At 35.8% G+C, this 17,639-nt stretch overlaps 1 protein-coding gene across 3 annotated transcripts in view; it reads left to right on the top strand.

The window, feature by feature from the left end:
* Positions 1-12,248: 12,248 nt before the first annotated feature.
* The window catches only part of TAF2 (TBP-associated factor 2), a 67,408-nt gene continuing 62,017 nt past the window's right edge, over positions 12,249-17,639 (top strand). Inside the window, exons 1-4 of one of the 3 annotated variants that reach the window (XM_089159538.1) lie at positions 12,249-12,426; positions 12,540-12,873; positions 13,021-13,166; positions 13,283-13,349. In XM_089159538.1, the coding sequence (XP_089015664.1) occupies positions 12,311-12,426; positions 12,540-12,873; positions 13,021-13,166; positions 13,283-13,349 (663 nt within the window). In that variant the 5' untranslated portion in view covers positions 12,249-12,310. Of the gene's footprint in view, positions 12,427-12,539; positions 12,874-13,003; positions 13,172-13,282; positions 13,350-17,639 lie in introns of those variants that run through there. The other 2 variants (XM_089159540.1, XM_089159539.1) reach the window with 2 other exon arrangements.

Below are 17,639 nucleotides of genomic sequence, written 5' to 3' on the forward strand. Positions count from 1 at the left end.
ATGGAGATCATCCTATCCATTATATGTGGATGACCACTGGGTTAATGAATGGGGTCCAACAGATGCCTCCATTAAGGATTCCATTCATAGGTGGGAAGGTATTGAACCAACAGAGCACTAGGCGTGAGGGGAAATATCCGGACCATATGTAGTACGAGACCATATGACTTTGCATTGGGCCTAAGATTATTCTTGACACGCGCGAGATCTTATACCAATGGTGATGTGAGAGAGTGGTGACCTAATCCTCAACCATGGCTTGACAGGACTTTACACAACAACCGCGGAGAACCCAACAGACGTGCATCAGAGCCGTGAGGGAAGAGTGATGAGACCGCCCAAAGAAGACTGGTGTGTGACTTAATGCGTGTCTACCATAGAGACTTCATGATAGAGTTGGGAGCATAATCATTCACATATCATATCATTGTCATTAATTACATTATTGATATTCATGTTATATGTGTGGTGTGAAATCTTGAGAATGAATGTGTGATATGATGTTGAGTTGACCTCACTGAGTTCTGTTGAACTCATTCCTTTTATATGTCTTTTTCTATTAGATTATACTGCAGGTTATGAGGACTTCTTCCAAATGGAGGATTCGTTGCTAGTATATCTTCTTAAAGGAGTGACCGAAGAAGAAGTGGACGCACATGGAGCTTCATGCCAGTATCAAGACTATTCTTTTGGGTAGGATCCCATTAGAGAACTAGTCTACTTTAGTTTTCCGCTGCGTTGAAAATTACTCTATTTTCATTTTAAAAACTCTAATGTTATATTTTTATTTTGAAGTAATGGATGATTGTAACCATTATTTCGGTTTTGATAACTTAGTATGATAAACTTGATTTATTCTTGTCCATTTAATTATGCTATATCATGTTTTGTATGGATTTGTCACTGAACCTAGATCTTGCGGTGTATCACCCCCACGGGCATTCGGGTAATGACCGGATCCGGCTGGGTGGGGTGTGACACTTGCACCCTACACTCTTCACTATTTAGAGTTTCGATATGAATTTGGTAGAGGTCTTTTCTACAGATTACTATCATCATCTTTTACTTGTTCTAGTTCCCTTTAATCGTAATTCGTAATTCCGGTGCTCTTTTGATGATGAACCTTATAGAGAAACACACACTTTTCCCTTCTTTATTTTAATATACATAAATCTACATGGACACGATTATTTACCAACGTATTTTTGCAATCTTACGGATTAAGAGTAGAATTAGGCAAGGAGAAGAGGTGTTTATGCTCATACTTGAATTTGGAGATCGCTTATAGACGGATCACAGGCACACTTTCGTCTTTCTTCCTCTTCTTTCTCTCTTCTCTCCACGAACGAAAATTCTTGTAAACCTCTCTCTCTCTCTCTCTCTCTCTCTCTCTCTCTCTCCCCCCCTCACCTCATGTCTATTTATAGTCATAGCTCAAGCCTTGGCTTAAAGAATTTTCACGAATATTAGATGTAGTTATTGCTATTTGAAAATTTTAAATTAATTTATATTATATCATATTGCAAACTTATCATAAATCACCACCCACATTCTACATCTCACACCTTGCCCCCTACGTGGGGCTTGGAGGTAAGATGGGAGGTGATGTGTCTCACCTCTTGCCACCTCAAGCTTAACATTAAATGCATCTCACTCTTATCTCTTGTTGACAATAAATTAACTCTAAAGTTACCTCTCACGACCTGTGATTTAACATATTTTAACACATATATTATATGCATAAATTACTTGACCAATGGTCCGACCAGTGTATGGTCCCACTGGATTCTCTCGTGAACATATCCTTGAGTTTATTTATTGGTACTTCCGGGTTCAAAAAATTGTACTGATCATTTCTCCGTATTTGGGTTAATCTAATTCCATTATATATGGAATCTACAGGGCATTACCAAAGTAAGGTCAAACTATAAATTTAGGGTTTCCTTTATTATACTTTTAGCGCAATTATTGTATCTTTGGCTAATTCAATATGTCGGTACCCTGTTGTGTCTCAGTCTAGTTCATCATCATCGGTATCAGCTACGAAATGTAAGCCGAATTAACACGAGAAATTTAAAAGCTAAATTTTCAAATAATCAAATCGTACCTCTTCGGAATTATTTTCCCTCTAAGGGTATCTGGTGGGTCACTCTCCAGTTCAGTGATATCTACTCGGGGTTCACCGGCCCAAGTTGGTTCTATAGCTGAAACCAAAAATTCAAATTAGACTGGGATTTTGGGGTGCAGGTATTACACATCATGTTCCACCCCACCCAACCGGTTTCAGACTTACTTGAATACCAGTGGAGGTGTCCATAACCCCAAGATCTAGGTTCACGTGAATCCATAAGCATTCAATACACAATAGCATAATCAAATGAGCAAGCAACTAAAGGTATTAAATATAAGTTATTACAGTTATCCAAAGATTTAAATATCAAAGTATTATTAGAGTTAAACATCTAAATTCATTGTTATTACAAAGAAAGTCATAAAATGTTATCAAAAGGTCTGAAAGGGTAAACCCTCAATTTCTTTAATTAAACTTATGTATTCCCAATCAAACTCTATTATATCCTAAAAGAAAACCACACTGCCATCAAAACAATCAAACACCGTACAAACGCTCCATGCATGGACACGAGTCACCATGGGTCTCAATCTCTTCACTTGCCGGTGGATCGCAAGACTTTGGTGGCACCGAATACTCCAGGAAGACGATGTCTTCATAACTTGAATAAGAATCTAAAGATAATATTTCCACTCAAGATGAGTTCCAACGAAGGCAACAATAGCATATACCAAGCATTTAATTCATGTATGTATTATGAAGTGCAAACGAAATGTAAGTATGAATATGCTCCTATAAATCTAACTATGCTAGTCTCTATAGGTAGACATGCTTTAAGACATAGCACTAATCTCTTATGAGAACTATCACACAGATCACAACGGGTTCAACTGAATTGGGCATCACGACTGAGGTATGGGATAATAGTCGAATCATCGACCATAGTTGGGGAATAGGGCCACACACTCTTACCACGACCATTGGTATGAGATCTAACGCGTGTCATGAAAACTCTCTAGTTCAATGCAATGGGTCATCTATGTAGTCATGATATACTAGGATTGGATATCCTTCTTAAGGCACCAACCAACTGGTATGATATCATCACCTATCTAGGAAATGTTGCATCCTATTGCACCAACCAGCTCAGACTATGCTTCCCTCCCTATGGTCATCCACATACAATGGGATAGGTTGCATCCTATGGCTCCAACCAACTTGGACTATGCCTCCTTTATCCATAAGCAAACCTACTATAAATAACACGTGGTCTGTTGTGTCCCCTCCCCTACTACAATAGGCTATTGGGTGCTCACACTCAACATCGCTATCACGGTTCAATTCCGCTTAAATACCCCTGTCGGAAGGGTGATGGCATGACATGGGTTTCTAACCATGCATCTAGACACAGAGAATATGCACATAAATAGTCTATACATAATGCAAGGTACCCAGGAGCAATGGGCGAATACACAACTCCAGGTAAGATATACATATATGCATTATTCTCTGATTCCCATCACGTCTATTGGGAAATGCCACGTCAGCATTAACACATTTGCCTCCATTAGTTTTGATGATAACAAACATGAAGTACTAAAATCTATATTGAGTTATGTATATCCAATTTAATATGGAATCAAGTGGACCTAATCCAACTCACTGAATGCTCAAGCCCAAATCAAGACCAAGCCAAGTTGGACAAGGAGTCTAAATCAAGATGAGCATGAAGATTAAAGAATATCAAATCAAGCTCAAGCAAGAAGGCTTATCAAACTAGGAGCTAGGACACCTCCATGCACAATTATATGTAATTGTACTCATTAGCATCAGATTCATGTGCATCATGTCATTATATTGACCTAGAACATGCTAGGAGTGTGTTTGTGGATATAAGGTTGGTTAGGAGACCAAAATACCCTTCAATTCCCTACTTTATATATATATGTATTTTAGACGAACGTTCGACTGGTACCAGACGATCGTCCTTTTGGTCACGGAGCCCAAACAAAAGTGTTGTTCTGGGTAAAATATGCCTAACGACAATATTTTGATGGCTAATTTCTTAGACGAAGCTCCATTTGAATAAGACGACAATCAGTCTGGACTGAAATTTCACATAAATTATATCCGTTTGGAGGTGGGCAAAGCAATTCAATGCTATCTTTATAAGCCCAACCAACCACATTTGAGAGCTTCTACCTTGCTTATTGGTATTTGCTCCCCAACTACTCTCAAGCTCTCAAATTTTTGAAAGATTGTGTTATTATTGCCTTTCATCTTTACCCAACTTTAAAGAGCATACCAAGGTGTCTAAGTAAACTTATTGGAGCCAAGCTTGATGTGATTGAAGGCTTTTGGTGTTTCATTGGTGGTGCATCCATTTTCATTGCATCGCACTCACACAAGGGGTAAAGTGTCACACCCCTTTTTATGTAATACCATTTCATCTTTTGTATATTGTTTGTTCAATTATAGTCTTGGTTGATATGAATTGGTTAAGGGTGTTTTTACCCTATGAAAAACAAAGATTGTAATGGGTGCTCTTGCTCTATCTAGAATAAAGATTGTAAAGGATTGAACATAGATTGTAAGGGTTTGATATCTACCCACTGTAGGGAAAAATAAATTAAATCACTAGTGGAATACTCTCTTAAAGCTAAGAGAGGAGTGGACTTCAACTTGTAAAGTTGAACCACTATAAATTATATGTGTTGTGGTTGATTACATTGTTCACTTCTAGTTTAATTTCACAACTAATTTTCATTTTGCAATTAAACCGATAAATTAGGCAAATCCACTAGTTGCAACCTATTCGCCCCCTCTAGGTTGCATTAACAATGTCATTATCATCATAATTGTAATTAAAAGTAAATAATAAGAAATAAATAAGATATAAACTCATATTACTATCCATGCATGCATACCCCATAACAAAGTCGCACAATCAAAGACGAGCATAATATTCATGAATGTAAACACATGATCATATAAGATTGTCTCCCTCATCCGACACGATGTTAATAATCTCAAAGAGAACAAAAAATGTGCAATTTAGAAAGCCAAAGGCCACCCCAAAACCTAGCAAAATTATGAAAAGTAGCTTAATTAAATGAAACAAAATCGGGCAAAGACCGGACATAAAAGGGTGTCACCTGATTGGACCCGGGGTGGGCCAGTCAGTCAGGCTCACTCGGATTAGTATTATCCATCCGTGCATGCCCCACAACAAAGTAGCACAATCATAGACAATCATAATATACATGAATCGAACATGAAATTAAACACATGATCATATAAGATTGTCTCTCTAATCTGACATGATGTTAGTAATATGCAAGAGAACCAAGAATGTGCAATTTAGAAAGCCAAAGGACCACTCCAAAACCTAGAAAAATTGTGAAGAGTAACTTAATTAAAAGGAACAAAATAGGGCAAAAGATCAGACATAGAAGGGTGTCACTTGATTGGACCCGAGGTGGGCCGGTCGATTAAACTCACCAGAATTAGTATTATCCATGTGTGCATGCCCCACAACAAAGTCACACAATCACAAACAAACATAACATACATTAATAGAACATGAATTTAAACACATGATCATACAAGATTGTCTCGCTCGTTTGACATGGTGTTAGTAATCTCCAAGAGAACCAAGAATGTGCAATTTAGAAAGCCAAATGACCACCCCAAAATCTAGAAATTTAATGAATAGCAGCTTAATTAAAAGGAACAAAATGGGGGAAAGACTAGACATAGAAGGGTGTCACACAATTGGACCCGGGGTGGGTCAGTCGGTCAGGTTCACCAAGATCAATCGACCGCCCGTAGGACCAAAAATGGGTTCCCTTGCTCTATTTAGAAATACAATCTTTTGGGGACTTTTATAGCTTTAATGGAACAACAATGCCCCAAAAGCACCTTCTAAACATTTCAATTAGTCTCCAACACAAAAACCCAAGTTTGGTTCTCAGAGAGTTGCCCACCGACATCTCATAGAGGGTCGATCGGTCTCTAATGGGTGAAATGAAACCAACACTCAAAAAGACTAGAGAACATGTAATGAGGCTTCAACAATCATTTAAAAACAATTATAAACTCATCTACTAACATTCCCCATCATAAATGCTAACCACTAACTTAAATAATCCAAAGAAAATGAAGAGAAATAGTTCTTTTACCTCCACGCACAATAATTTTCGCAATTCGCACTTCAACACACCTCAAACCCCAATGATTTAACTCAACACTTCACATTTCTCTTTTTCTAACCTCTTAGCCTCCAATAGAACATAACGAATTCGTTTGTGAGTCATCTAAGCAATAAAATAAGGTTTCAATAGGGAAAAACCCAAAAATATCATTTTTCTGGGTGGGGGTAGACAGTCAGATTGACCAACTGCCCCTATAAGTTCTTCATATGAATGTGATTTTTTATGGACTTTGGAAGGTAGAAACCTCTAAACATGCTTGACTCAATAGTATATTTTACCTTAGCATTAGAGTCATTGGTTGTTGTAAATGCTAGAATCGCATTTTTCAAGGCATCTGGGTGGATTTTTTTCTCTCATCTTTAAATTTAAAATGACAGTCCGGTCATCTTCTTCATTGTCTATGTACATGGGTTCAACTTTCAGACCCACAACCTTAATTTGGATGGCCCACAACTGTCTTCCACTAGTGTTTCAGATTCGTGGTCCTGAAATTAATGTTTATCAAGCTAGGATTCTATGGGATTTCATACACACTTCATCTAGGCATCTGGGTGGATTTTTTTTCTCTCATCTTTAAATTTAAAATGACAGTCCGGTCATCTCCTTCATTGTCTATGTACATGGGTTCAACTTTCAGACCCACGACCTTAATTTGGATGGCCCACAACTGTCTTCCACTAGTGTTTCAGATTCGTGGACCTGAAATTAATGTTTATCAAGCTAGAATTCTATGGGATTTCATACACACTTCATCTAGGCAGACAGTGCAAATATATATAGCTTGAAGGTTGAGTACTCTTTAGTCAAAACTGACTACTCTTCGCTGAGGGTTGACGTAGAGTTCCTAATGCAATGACAACATACTTGAGGTGAGCATGTTTCCTAATGTAAGGGTAACTTATGCAATGAGTTTAGTAATTAGTGATGAAATTGTTAGTCTCCCTTTCAATTTCAGTTGGTAGTTTTTTGTATTTCTTCTTTTGTTATCTCATTACCTTCCAAATTCTTTTTTCTTATAGAAATGAACATTCTTTAGAAAATATAATAGACTTGAAAATTCTTAAGAAAAACAAAAAGGTCTATTAGAATTATTGTGAAGTAAAATTGCGTGATGATTTTGTAACGAAACATGTTTGTGGCCTAGCATAATAGTTATTTTATCCTTGATATGTATGTTCATCCTTAGTAGCTCTCGTATTCATGTTATCTCGAGCTTTCATTTCACTATCCACTCTTTCTTCTTTGTGTGTCTTAAGGCACTATAAATTTATTTTCCCTTCCTATTTTTGGCCTATTCAGCTATGCTCAATTTATTTAGTTCCTTAATGAATGATTTATATGCAAATAATGAATCAAGGCTATGATTGGAGAACTAAATATCAGTCATAATCTACTTATCACCATTAGTGTCAGTTTTAAATTATCTTATAAATGACTTTGAAATTGTAGACTATTATGCTATAAAACCATAAATGGATTATTAGATTAAACATATTTTGTGTGTACATTTTCATCTTTTTTGTAGTAATTAAAGAACACTCATTAATTTAGAAATGTCTTTTGGAAGTTGTTCATATTTTGTGGCTATGTTTAGGAATTGTCAGTATTAAATTTGAATACTTAGCTAAATTTTCTATGTCCAACTCTAATTTACATTGGCTTCAAGCTAACGATGCACTATAATCTTGAAATTAGGTCACTTGATCGCATTTTAATTTATGCTTGAGTTTTTTTTGTTTGGGAACGATTGGATTAGACTAAGAACGCTATAACTTATCTGTAATTAATTCTTTAGACATCAATATTTTTCTTATCAGAAGAGCATGAGTATACATATTCTTTTGTCATATATTATTTTCTTGCTAAAAAACATGAGAATCAATTTTATAATAATTGCTTTTAAGCAAAACTAATGTATGAAACTCTTCCTCAAAGGAGTACCAATTCATAAATTGTATCAAAGGCTTTCTCTTTTTTATGCAATTTCTTAGTTTACTGTTGAAGTATAAATCTCATTATTGTGAGTGTCATGATAATTTGAAAAATTATAACGTTGCATTTTATTTATGGAGAGTGTATCCAATGGAAGTGTGGGTAGGGATTTTGTCTTAAATTGATATGCAATCTTCTTCAAGTTTGACATGAGAAAATTTATTATTATTGACTTTTCAATAGGGATTTGGGGTTTATGTATTGAGATTGATGAAGAAGAATAAGATAAGGAAAGTGCTTTCAATTAAGTGGTTCTATTTTTTTTTGTTTGTTTTTTGTTTTTATTTTCTTTACTCAATTGAGCTTTTTATATGGAAAAAAGAATATGTTATATATATTATTTACTATAAATCTAAATAATATTTTTTCAAAATAAATTTTTGCAATGGTAATGAATTTTCGAAGTAAAAAATAATGGGTCTAATAGGACCCACTTAATGTGGCTAATGCTATGAAGTAGAATGATCGTGGCATTTGATACATTATTTACTACAAAAATAGAAGACCGTGATATATAGCGAAGTATTTGTTACGATACATAAATACAGTAGCTAAATAACGTATAATCTATAGTTGCTTATTTTTGTATAACAAATTTACAATTGTTCTTCATCCGATAAAAAACCAATAGATTGTCACCACTGGAAAAAAGTTATTTACTACAGTTTGGAGCTTTATGAATAACATACTAGATTGAATGTTTGTTTTATCTGTTTTATTAGATTGATGGCATCTGGTCTGTTTTCATGGTCTCCTTTTTAGGTGAGTCATAGTCCTACCTTATATCACCTATTGTTAGTATAATAGCCGTTAGTACTATTATATAATGAACCGTGTTTATCAGTATTTTACACCATATGACAAACAATTATCTTACTTTATCCATTGGAAATTAAAGTAGGCATTTTGTTGTCAAGTATGTTGGCTGTACTATTAAGGTTTTGCTCTATCTATGTAGATGCAATTGGAGTGTGGGAGGTGGGAACTGTATATATTCATGTTACCATTCATATTGAACTGAATTTGCCCTTTTGTTTCTCCTTAACGAGTAACATTGGATTGTAACGTTTGCATTATATATAAACTTAGCACAATGTTTAACATCAAAACATTATGTGTAAAATGCAAATAGTTTGATTATAAAATTATCGTTGTATTGATACAAATTTTAATAATTGTGTATTAAATGTTATATTGCATGATGAATTTGTATCATTGGTTATTATGTATGTTTTATAATGGCCAAGTAGATGTTTGGGTTTAGTTAAATCCAAAGTTGGCCAGACTTGAGTGGCTGTTATGACATATTATAATATATATAATCTAATCTATATGTTAAATTTTTTTTTTCTCGGGTATGTGGTTGTTATGGTTTATTCACAAAAGACGTACAAATAATATATTTAAATCTATTTAAAATGTATTAAAACCAAAATGAGGGGAATATTACAATTACTGTAAAAATATTTGTATACTTATATGTTAAGTTTGAAACAAGATTCTAATAAAATAGTTGACTTTTACTTGGAAAAAAAATGTATATACTTTATATGTATTTGGTCTACATCTTATTTTACAGTTGAAATGTATACACTTGTGAGTTGTGGTGGAGTTGAATCATAACATTTGATATTCCACCATGTGTTATCTGTATGAAATCATAATTTTGAGCCACATGACTGCACATTTAGATGATAGATGTATGATTGTAAAAGAAAAATGATACACAGTATGGTTAGTAGACGTATAAAGATATTATGTCATAGGTGTAGGTACCTTTCATGTGAAGGAACATTGTGTCTTAATTTTTAAATTTTTTTTAATAAGACTAATGAAATAACAATATTGATGTGTAGTCAATGAAATATTTGACTAAAAGTTATGTCAAGCCTCGAATCACTATTTGATGTCACCTAAATGAATGAACCCAATGTCCGATGTTATAGGTTTTATGATGGATATCTTACCTACGTGAATAAATTTAACTCTAATTTATATTCAAACAGTAAAACAAGGTCACAATGAAATGTTCAATTGGATATAGATAGTGAGCTAGTTATCTATATCGAAGAGAGGAGGTATAAGAACTTTGACTTCACCTGTTTTCTATAGCATAAGATTGTTGGAATTTTAATGATTTTAGAAAATGTGAGATTCAAAATATCTTACATGTTTTTATAATTAAGGGTTATAAATGATGTTATTTCATGTTAGATTCCTAAATAGCTAATGGTATTCTATGAGAAGTCTTGTTTGAATAGCTAACAAACAAACCTTAAAGGAAAATACATGGTTTGAGATATATTTCTTAAAGATAACTCTCTGTAGGTCTATTTTCCTCTTCTATATGTGAGTCCGGTCTTAATTGCTCTAACAACTATTTTAAACCGATCTTAGTTTTTTGGTTTTTTATCAAAGTGTATGTATTTTGTTGAGAATTTTGTGAGTACTATCTTTAAATGTTCTTTGTAAATAATTGACTTTGGAGTGCATGCCACTGAAACTAGGGAGTTGTTTTATCTTGGGGTTGAATGTGCTATGATCAGTCTGGTCTTCACAATAAGCGGGTGTTCAAATACCTTAAGGAGATAATGTTTCATACGATTCAACTTGTGTAAGTGTTTATTTTGAAAAACGTGTGATGTTGATACTGATCTCTTCTCTAGCTTCTACATGGATGTGTATCACATCAATCGGATAAATCTTTAATTATTTATTTACTCTTATACTTACTGGCCCCGTGTTTAGTTTCAAATAGTTCATTTATTTTTTTTGAGAAAATTGGAAGTAAAACTTTTGATAGGAAAATAATAGTAAAGAGACAGTAAGTATAGGGGAGACAGATAAACTTTATTTTGTTATTACATTATTGAATTATCAAATGAGCATTTTAGATCACTAGTTTTCAAAGTTGGGCACATTCTTTCCAACATTCTCTTTATGTTCTTTATATTGATCGCATCGAGTGTTGTTTTTATTTATTTGTAGGGCTACAAGATGAGTTTAACTTGTTGATATATTTTTTGTTGAATTTTTCACGAGCTTGTAACGAATGGACCTATGCTGGTTGTAACTTCTATTTGGAATGCGTTTTCCAAAACATTTTGATGTTGGTATTTGTTCGTGTGTTATATTCTTTTACCTTATTTGTGACCTATTGGATTCTATACCATTTGATTTTGATTTTGATTTTCATAGAATATATAATTTGATTTGGTACTCTACTATATCAGTTTTCTAATAATTTAGATATTAAATGTAGAATTAGGTGATTTATTCTTGTAGTTGTAAATATTCATATACCTTTGCAACTCTCAAGAGTTTGGCTTTTGGTATTTGGCATTAAATGATTCATTGCCTACTTCGTACTTACCTAGACTAACATGTTTTCATTTAAGAAACATGTGGCTTAAATACCTTGTTTTATATGAAGTGGCACCACCTTCAGGAACCAATGACTTACAGATGAGCGGGGTGTGGAACTCCCTACTTTGTACTTAGATTTTTAGTTTTCATCGAGATTCTTGTTGGGATACCAAAATATGTAGTTATATTGGTGGTCTAGGTTTGGGCATGGTAATGGCTATTGAGTAAAGAGCACACCTTAGAACTCAAAGGCTAGTGAGTCTCTTACAAGTCTTCGAAGGGTTATGGCCACCGGTTTATCGATCTGGTTTGGTTGGTCTAGCCTGAAATGCAATCATAATTGGTAATGCCAACGGCCCAACTGGGGGAATGGTTTGGTTTATCCGGGTGAAATTATATCCATCGGATTGGAATAAAGACGACGTCAACATATCAAAGGCCGAGATCAGGACAACAGAGACTGAGTTTACGGTGCGCCCACAGCCCACCTCGACTGCTTGTGCTTGGGGGCCACACCGGAAGGGACCGTAACAGCCAATAAGCTCGGGAAGGGCTTCTATAAATAAGGCATCGCCTTGCGCGGTAGCTCCCTGAGTAGAGTGGCTTCTGGCAAAGCAGAGCCTGGTGGATTAGGGTCCCTGAGAGGGGGGAAAAGGTACGGATTAAGATGGCGAAGCCTCGCAAATCGAAGAACGACGACCAGAAAGTTGAAAATTTAGGGGGTGTCGTTCGTCATCAGAAGCTATGTCTGTCTATCGACATGGACAAAGGTCAGATTTACGGGTAAGTTCGTGAGATCAACTTCATGTCATCGATTTTTTTTTTCTTTCAGTTTTAGCTTTAATTTCATTATGGACGGCAACTTCCAGTGTTTCACTGCAACTTTTCTTGTCTAGGTATACGGAATTGAAAATTGCTATCCCGGAGAGTGGTATAGTTGGATTACACGCAGAACACATGAAAATCGATAAGGTCTCTGTTGATGGAGAGCCAGCTGAATATGAATCCTCACCACTCTGTCAAGCAGAGGACGGCAAGCGAGGATGGCACTTTGTTTCATCCACTACTTTTGCTGCCGATGCTGCATGTTCGACGTATTTGTCGTCTCTCGACAGAGAAATGGCTTCGAATCTGTTAATAAAATGTTGTAAACCAGCAAAAATAGTGAGTGAGCCGGAGGAACAGGCAAATGGCGAGACCAGCATGCAACACTCTGGCGAACCTAAACAGGTTTCTTACCCCTCCCCCTTATTGTCGTCATGTAGCGAGTATTAGATGAATATATATACTGTATGTCTTTTCGTTCTTTACATGGGAAGTTGCTGTGAAGAGTTTCACACATTTGTGGTTTCTCATGTAGGTTGATATTGGGTGCAGAATTTGAAACTTGTCCGGGTTGATTATTGGGTCGAGAAAGCAGACTCAGGGATTCATTTTTCGAGTAATGTGTTGCATACTAATAACCAGATTAGGCGTGCACGTTGCTGGTTCCCTTGCATGGACTCCAGTTCGCAACGATGCTGGTAAGGTGATTTGGTTCTTTCATTCAATAATCTATAGCCTCATTTGCTTTGCGTAGTTGACTTGATTTTTTGCGTGTGTAAAGTTATTATGGAATTCTTCTTAACAATTTGTTCAGCTATGATCTGGAATTCACGGTGGCCCAGAATCTCGTGGCTGTCAGTAATGGTCGCTTACTTTATCAGGTGAGATTGGTCAGCTCATATGGTAGGTCGTGAATTCTGTTTTCCTATTATTCTTTTTTCCCCAAATTTTGATTAGGCAGAGGGTTACACCGGTGGCAGCATGGAGTACGGTATCATCAACATGGGAAAATAACAAAAACTACTTCCACGTGGTGGCAGAATGTTGGTGTCCTGGGGAACATTTCCCCTTTTGATTAAATAGAAGATGATAATAGGCTTGGATGGGAAAGGGCAATCATTTCAGAGGTGGGGGTTCTCCCACTACTGTTTTCATGTGTATGAGGCATCTCTTAGAATGTTAACTTCATCCTCTGAGTTCTGTTGAAATTTTGATGGGAAAAAGGGATCAGAGAGATATTAGAAGGATAGAAGGAATGAAAATTGGATTGCTGCACTTGCAGGTAGTGCTGGGTGTAACGTCTTGGAGAAATGCTAAGCTACCTACAATATTATATATTATAATGTTATTGTGAACTGCAAAATGATTAATTCTTATTAGAAAAGGGAAAAAAGAAAAGAAAAGAAGAGAGAGTTATAAAGTTACTTCAGGCAGTATTGAGAGCATTATAATATTGTTTCAGTCATATTGTTGTATTCAGATAAGCAAACAAAGCAAAAAACCTCATATACAGAATAGTCAACTTAGTTGTGAATCTGGGCACTTGTTCAAGTGTACTAAAGAAATCCAATCATCAGTCTAAAATGTAATGCTGTGTTTATCTTATAGAGTCAAACCAGTTGCCTTAAGTATTTTGCTTAGTTCAACCTGGAATTGGGTGAATCCCATCTAGAATATACTGCTGGTTTTATATTTTGTTTATTTCGATCACTTGGGTGGATTTTTTGTCTTGCAAGTCCTAAATGCCTTGATTCCAAAATAAAAAAGATGTGATTGTGGTTCTAAAAGCATTCAGTTCCAAGCAAGAATTCTACTAGATTTTGTTGTCAAAGTGCTTGTGGTAATGCATCCCTTGAGAAGGGGATGACTCTTCTTCTTGACAAAGTTGCTTGTAACTAAATCTCCAATTTAGAAGATTCCGCTACACTGTTCTAAATAAATCTCCATATTAGTGCTTCCTTGATCAACATTGCCTGAGCACTTTTTTTTTAACGAAAGGATAAACTCATTTGTTAAAACAACTGAAGATTACAATGTTTTTGGGCCAATACACTATTCCAAGTATCCTGTAAGTTTCCCTCAAGAGCCTTCATGGCCATAAGTAATCACTAAACTTTTAACCTTTAAACATTCAAGAGAGTGAAAGGGCACATCCTTTACTTTTCTTAAGGTATCAACACATATCGGAACAACCACAAGAGCCCAAGGTGGATGTTTTGGGGTTGGGGGAGGATAAAAAACAGCTTTGCCTGATGCACCATATTTCATCAACACGATACAAGAGAAGTGTGTGATCTGGCCCCTTCAAGATGCTGGTAATCTCGGCGTCCAAAAGGTGAGCAGAGCTATCCATCCAAAGCTAATGTTGGTAAAGAATCCACCCAAAAAAAATATCAAAATCCCACCTAGATTTTTTTTAATCGTGGATTATGAACCCCTGCAAACATTAAGATATTAGAATGAACAGAGTGTACACTAGGGACAACATCATCATAGAAGCATAAGTTATTATAGGTATGTGAGGGAGTGTTAAAATTTTCCACCCCATAGCAAGAGGGTGGTGGGGATAAATGTAACTCCACAATTCATAGAATAACACAATTAAGTATCTATAAAGTGTCAGGTGAACAATACCAAACACAACCCAATGAAAAACTAAGTTATGATGATAATTGAAAACATCCACTGCAAGGAGTGTCCAACTGTCCATCTAGACTTAGGTCAGAGAGTAGATATAGGAGCAAATGAAGGAGAGAATGGTCAGAGGTAATCTCAGTTCTCAATCCCAAAGGTACTGTAGCCTAGATATGCTTAGTCCAGTCACATGAAAATAAAAAGTGGCAGATGAATTCAACACAATTTCCACAAAACTTACAATGGTGATTGATCGAGGTCCACCGAGAAACAATAGCGTTGACTGGAATCCCTTAAACCTGGGATGAATCTTGAACTTCCAAAAAAATATCCACCAGTGAATGAAAGTGTTTTCAGAGGTATTAGATTTAGCTTGGGAGATGACCTTGCTTGCCAACATTGTTGAGAAAGATCCATTAGAATCCATTGAAGAAATCCATTTGTCATCAGAATTAGAAAATTTTAACTTCATCAATCAAATTAAGTATAGCAATGTCATTGGAGGCAACAAGGAAAGGAGACAAGTTTGACTTATTCAAAATAATAGAGTGAACACTCAAGTTATCACAAAATAAAGAGTTGTTAGGCCATGTGAATGATTTGAGGTTTCCACCACCCAATGATCATACTAGAAAGATTTGAGGTTGCATGAACTTTTGTCTTTGAAAATTGTGGGTTGCTGTATGGTACAAGACTAGCGAAGTAGAACTTGTGCAGCTGAATTATTCTAGTGAAGAAATTGAAAAGTTCTTTAGTGATCGATTGACAATAATTAGTCTTCAACCTGAGGTAATCATTGACAGATGCAAGAGCTGTAGAACTATGCTCCTCTTGTGCATCCAGTTAAAATCTGCCCGATTAGATGACATATTTTAACTACCATTGCTTAGCATTTAGGAACTGCAATTCCCTGCAATTAAACCATGGCCTTTTTGGTATCGACCTTTTGATATAATCAAGGATGTTTGCTCAGGTACTAAAGATAGTGTTCTATCACAATTCACAAATTGAGATTATCTTAGTTTCTTCTACCTAGTTGTCTCAAATTAGTTCTGAAAGTGGCAACATATTACTCTAATTAGCAAATTAGTTAAAGAACTCGAAAGTAATTTAAAGTAAATCGAGGATTCCTTGTTATCTGTTGATCTATCCAGTGCATCATGCTGAAATTTTCAGCAAGGTCATTCCTCTTGTAAGAAGAACCCTTCCAAAAAATCTGGTCCATCACAGGGCCTGATTTGGACTAGTGACTTTTCTGCCAATTCTAGAATTTTATTTCCCAGGATTTGTTTGGCTACTGTTTTGACTCTTTAAAGTTAGTACATTATTTTATCTAGAAAAGCCTCTCATCTTCTCTTTCTCCTTCCTTTGCTCTCTCTCTCTCTCTCTCTCTCTCAAGCTTACCATGGGTCCATAGCAGATCATACTTTGGATTGGCAACACTTCTCCCTTGGTTGTCTTGTGGATGGAGAGGTGTAGAGGACTTTTAATAGTATGCAATTATAGTTTGAAGCTTTGTTGAGGACATTTGCATACTCTGGATATTTACTGATGGGTTGGATAAGGTTAAGAAAGAGGCTGTCATCTCATCAGTGTTAGATGACTAGCCATGGTCCTTGATGGTAATTGATAGTTGAGGCGTAACTTATGTATCCTATAAGCTTGTCTGTAGAGGCTCATGTGAGGATATGAGGTGGCTAGAGGGATCTTTGGATGGGCTTTATTAACCTAGAAAAAGCCTTTGACAAAGCCCTGCAACACTTAGTCCCATATGTTCTAGTTTAGATAGGAATGTCAAGTAGTTATAATGTGATTAAAGATGTGTGCGATTCTTGTACATATAGGAACGTCAAGTAGTTATATAAATGTCTCAGCGATTTGTCTGAGGGCTTGGTTACTCATGTGAGGTTAGCGGGCAAGAAATTTCGGATTATGATTGTGTTGCATTAGGGACCAGCCCCCAGTGCTCACTTGTTGGTGCTTCTATCTTGGATGAATTAACCAACTCCTTGGTGTATGCATGCTTCGTGAGATATCTCGCTTTTTCAAAATGGTGAGATTAGATGAGATGAAGGGCAAGATTCCCACAACTCAGTCAAGATCTCACCTAGCTCGCCATCGCACCGGAACTCTCAATTTCCCTCATTTTTTGTGGATTTCAGCTGGATTTTCACCTGCAACTACTCCTAGCACATTTACAACACTAAAGGAAGATCAACCATTCTATGCTTGTCTTATGAAATTATAAATAGAACTTCTAGTGGGTGTAATTTTATTATTCTATTTTCGAGAGTCAAGATTGTGATACTCATATGGATGGAATTCTAATGACATTTAAGTTATTTGATATATTTGATACTTTTGCTTTTCATTTATATGTTTTAAAGGTTCTATGTTACATGTTGTATAACCTTTCATTCCCAAATCTTGCAGCATTTCTGTTTCACCCTTAGGTTTGTTTTCTCACAAATTTAAGGCCACCAATGTGTTCAGAAGGCCTAAATTAGGCTAACTACCAAGTTTGAGCCTAACCTGGA

Source organism: Hakea prostrata, chromosome 6, assembly GCF_041222555.1.
Source record: "Hakea prostrata isolate BN-2017 chromosome 6, UWA_Hpros_2, whole genome shotgun sequence".
In the NCBI taxonomy this organism is placed as follows: Eukaryota; Viridiplantae; Streptophyta; class Magnoliopsida; order Proteales; family Proteaceae; genus Hakea; species Hakea prostrata.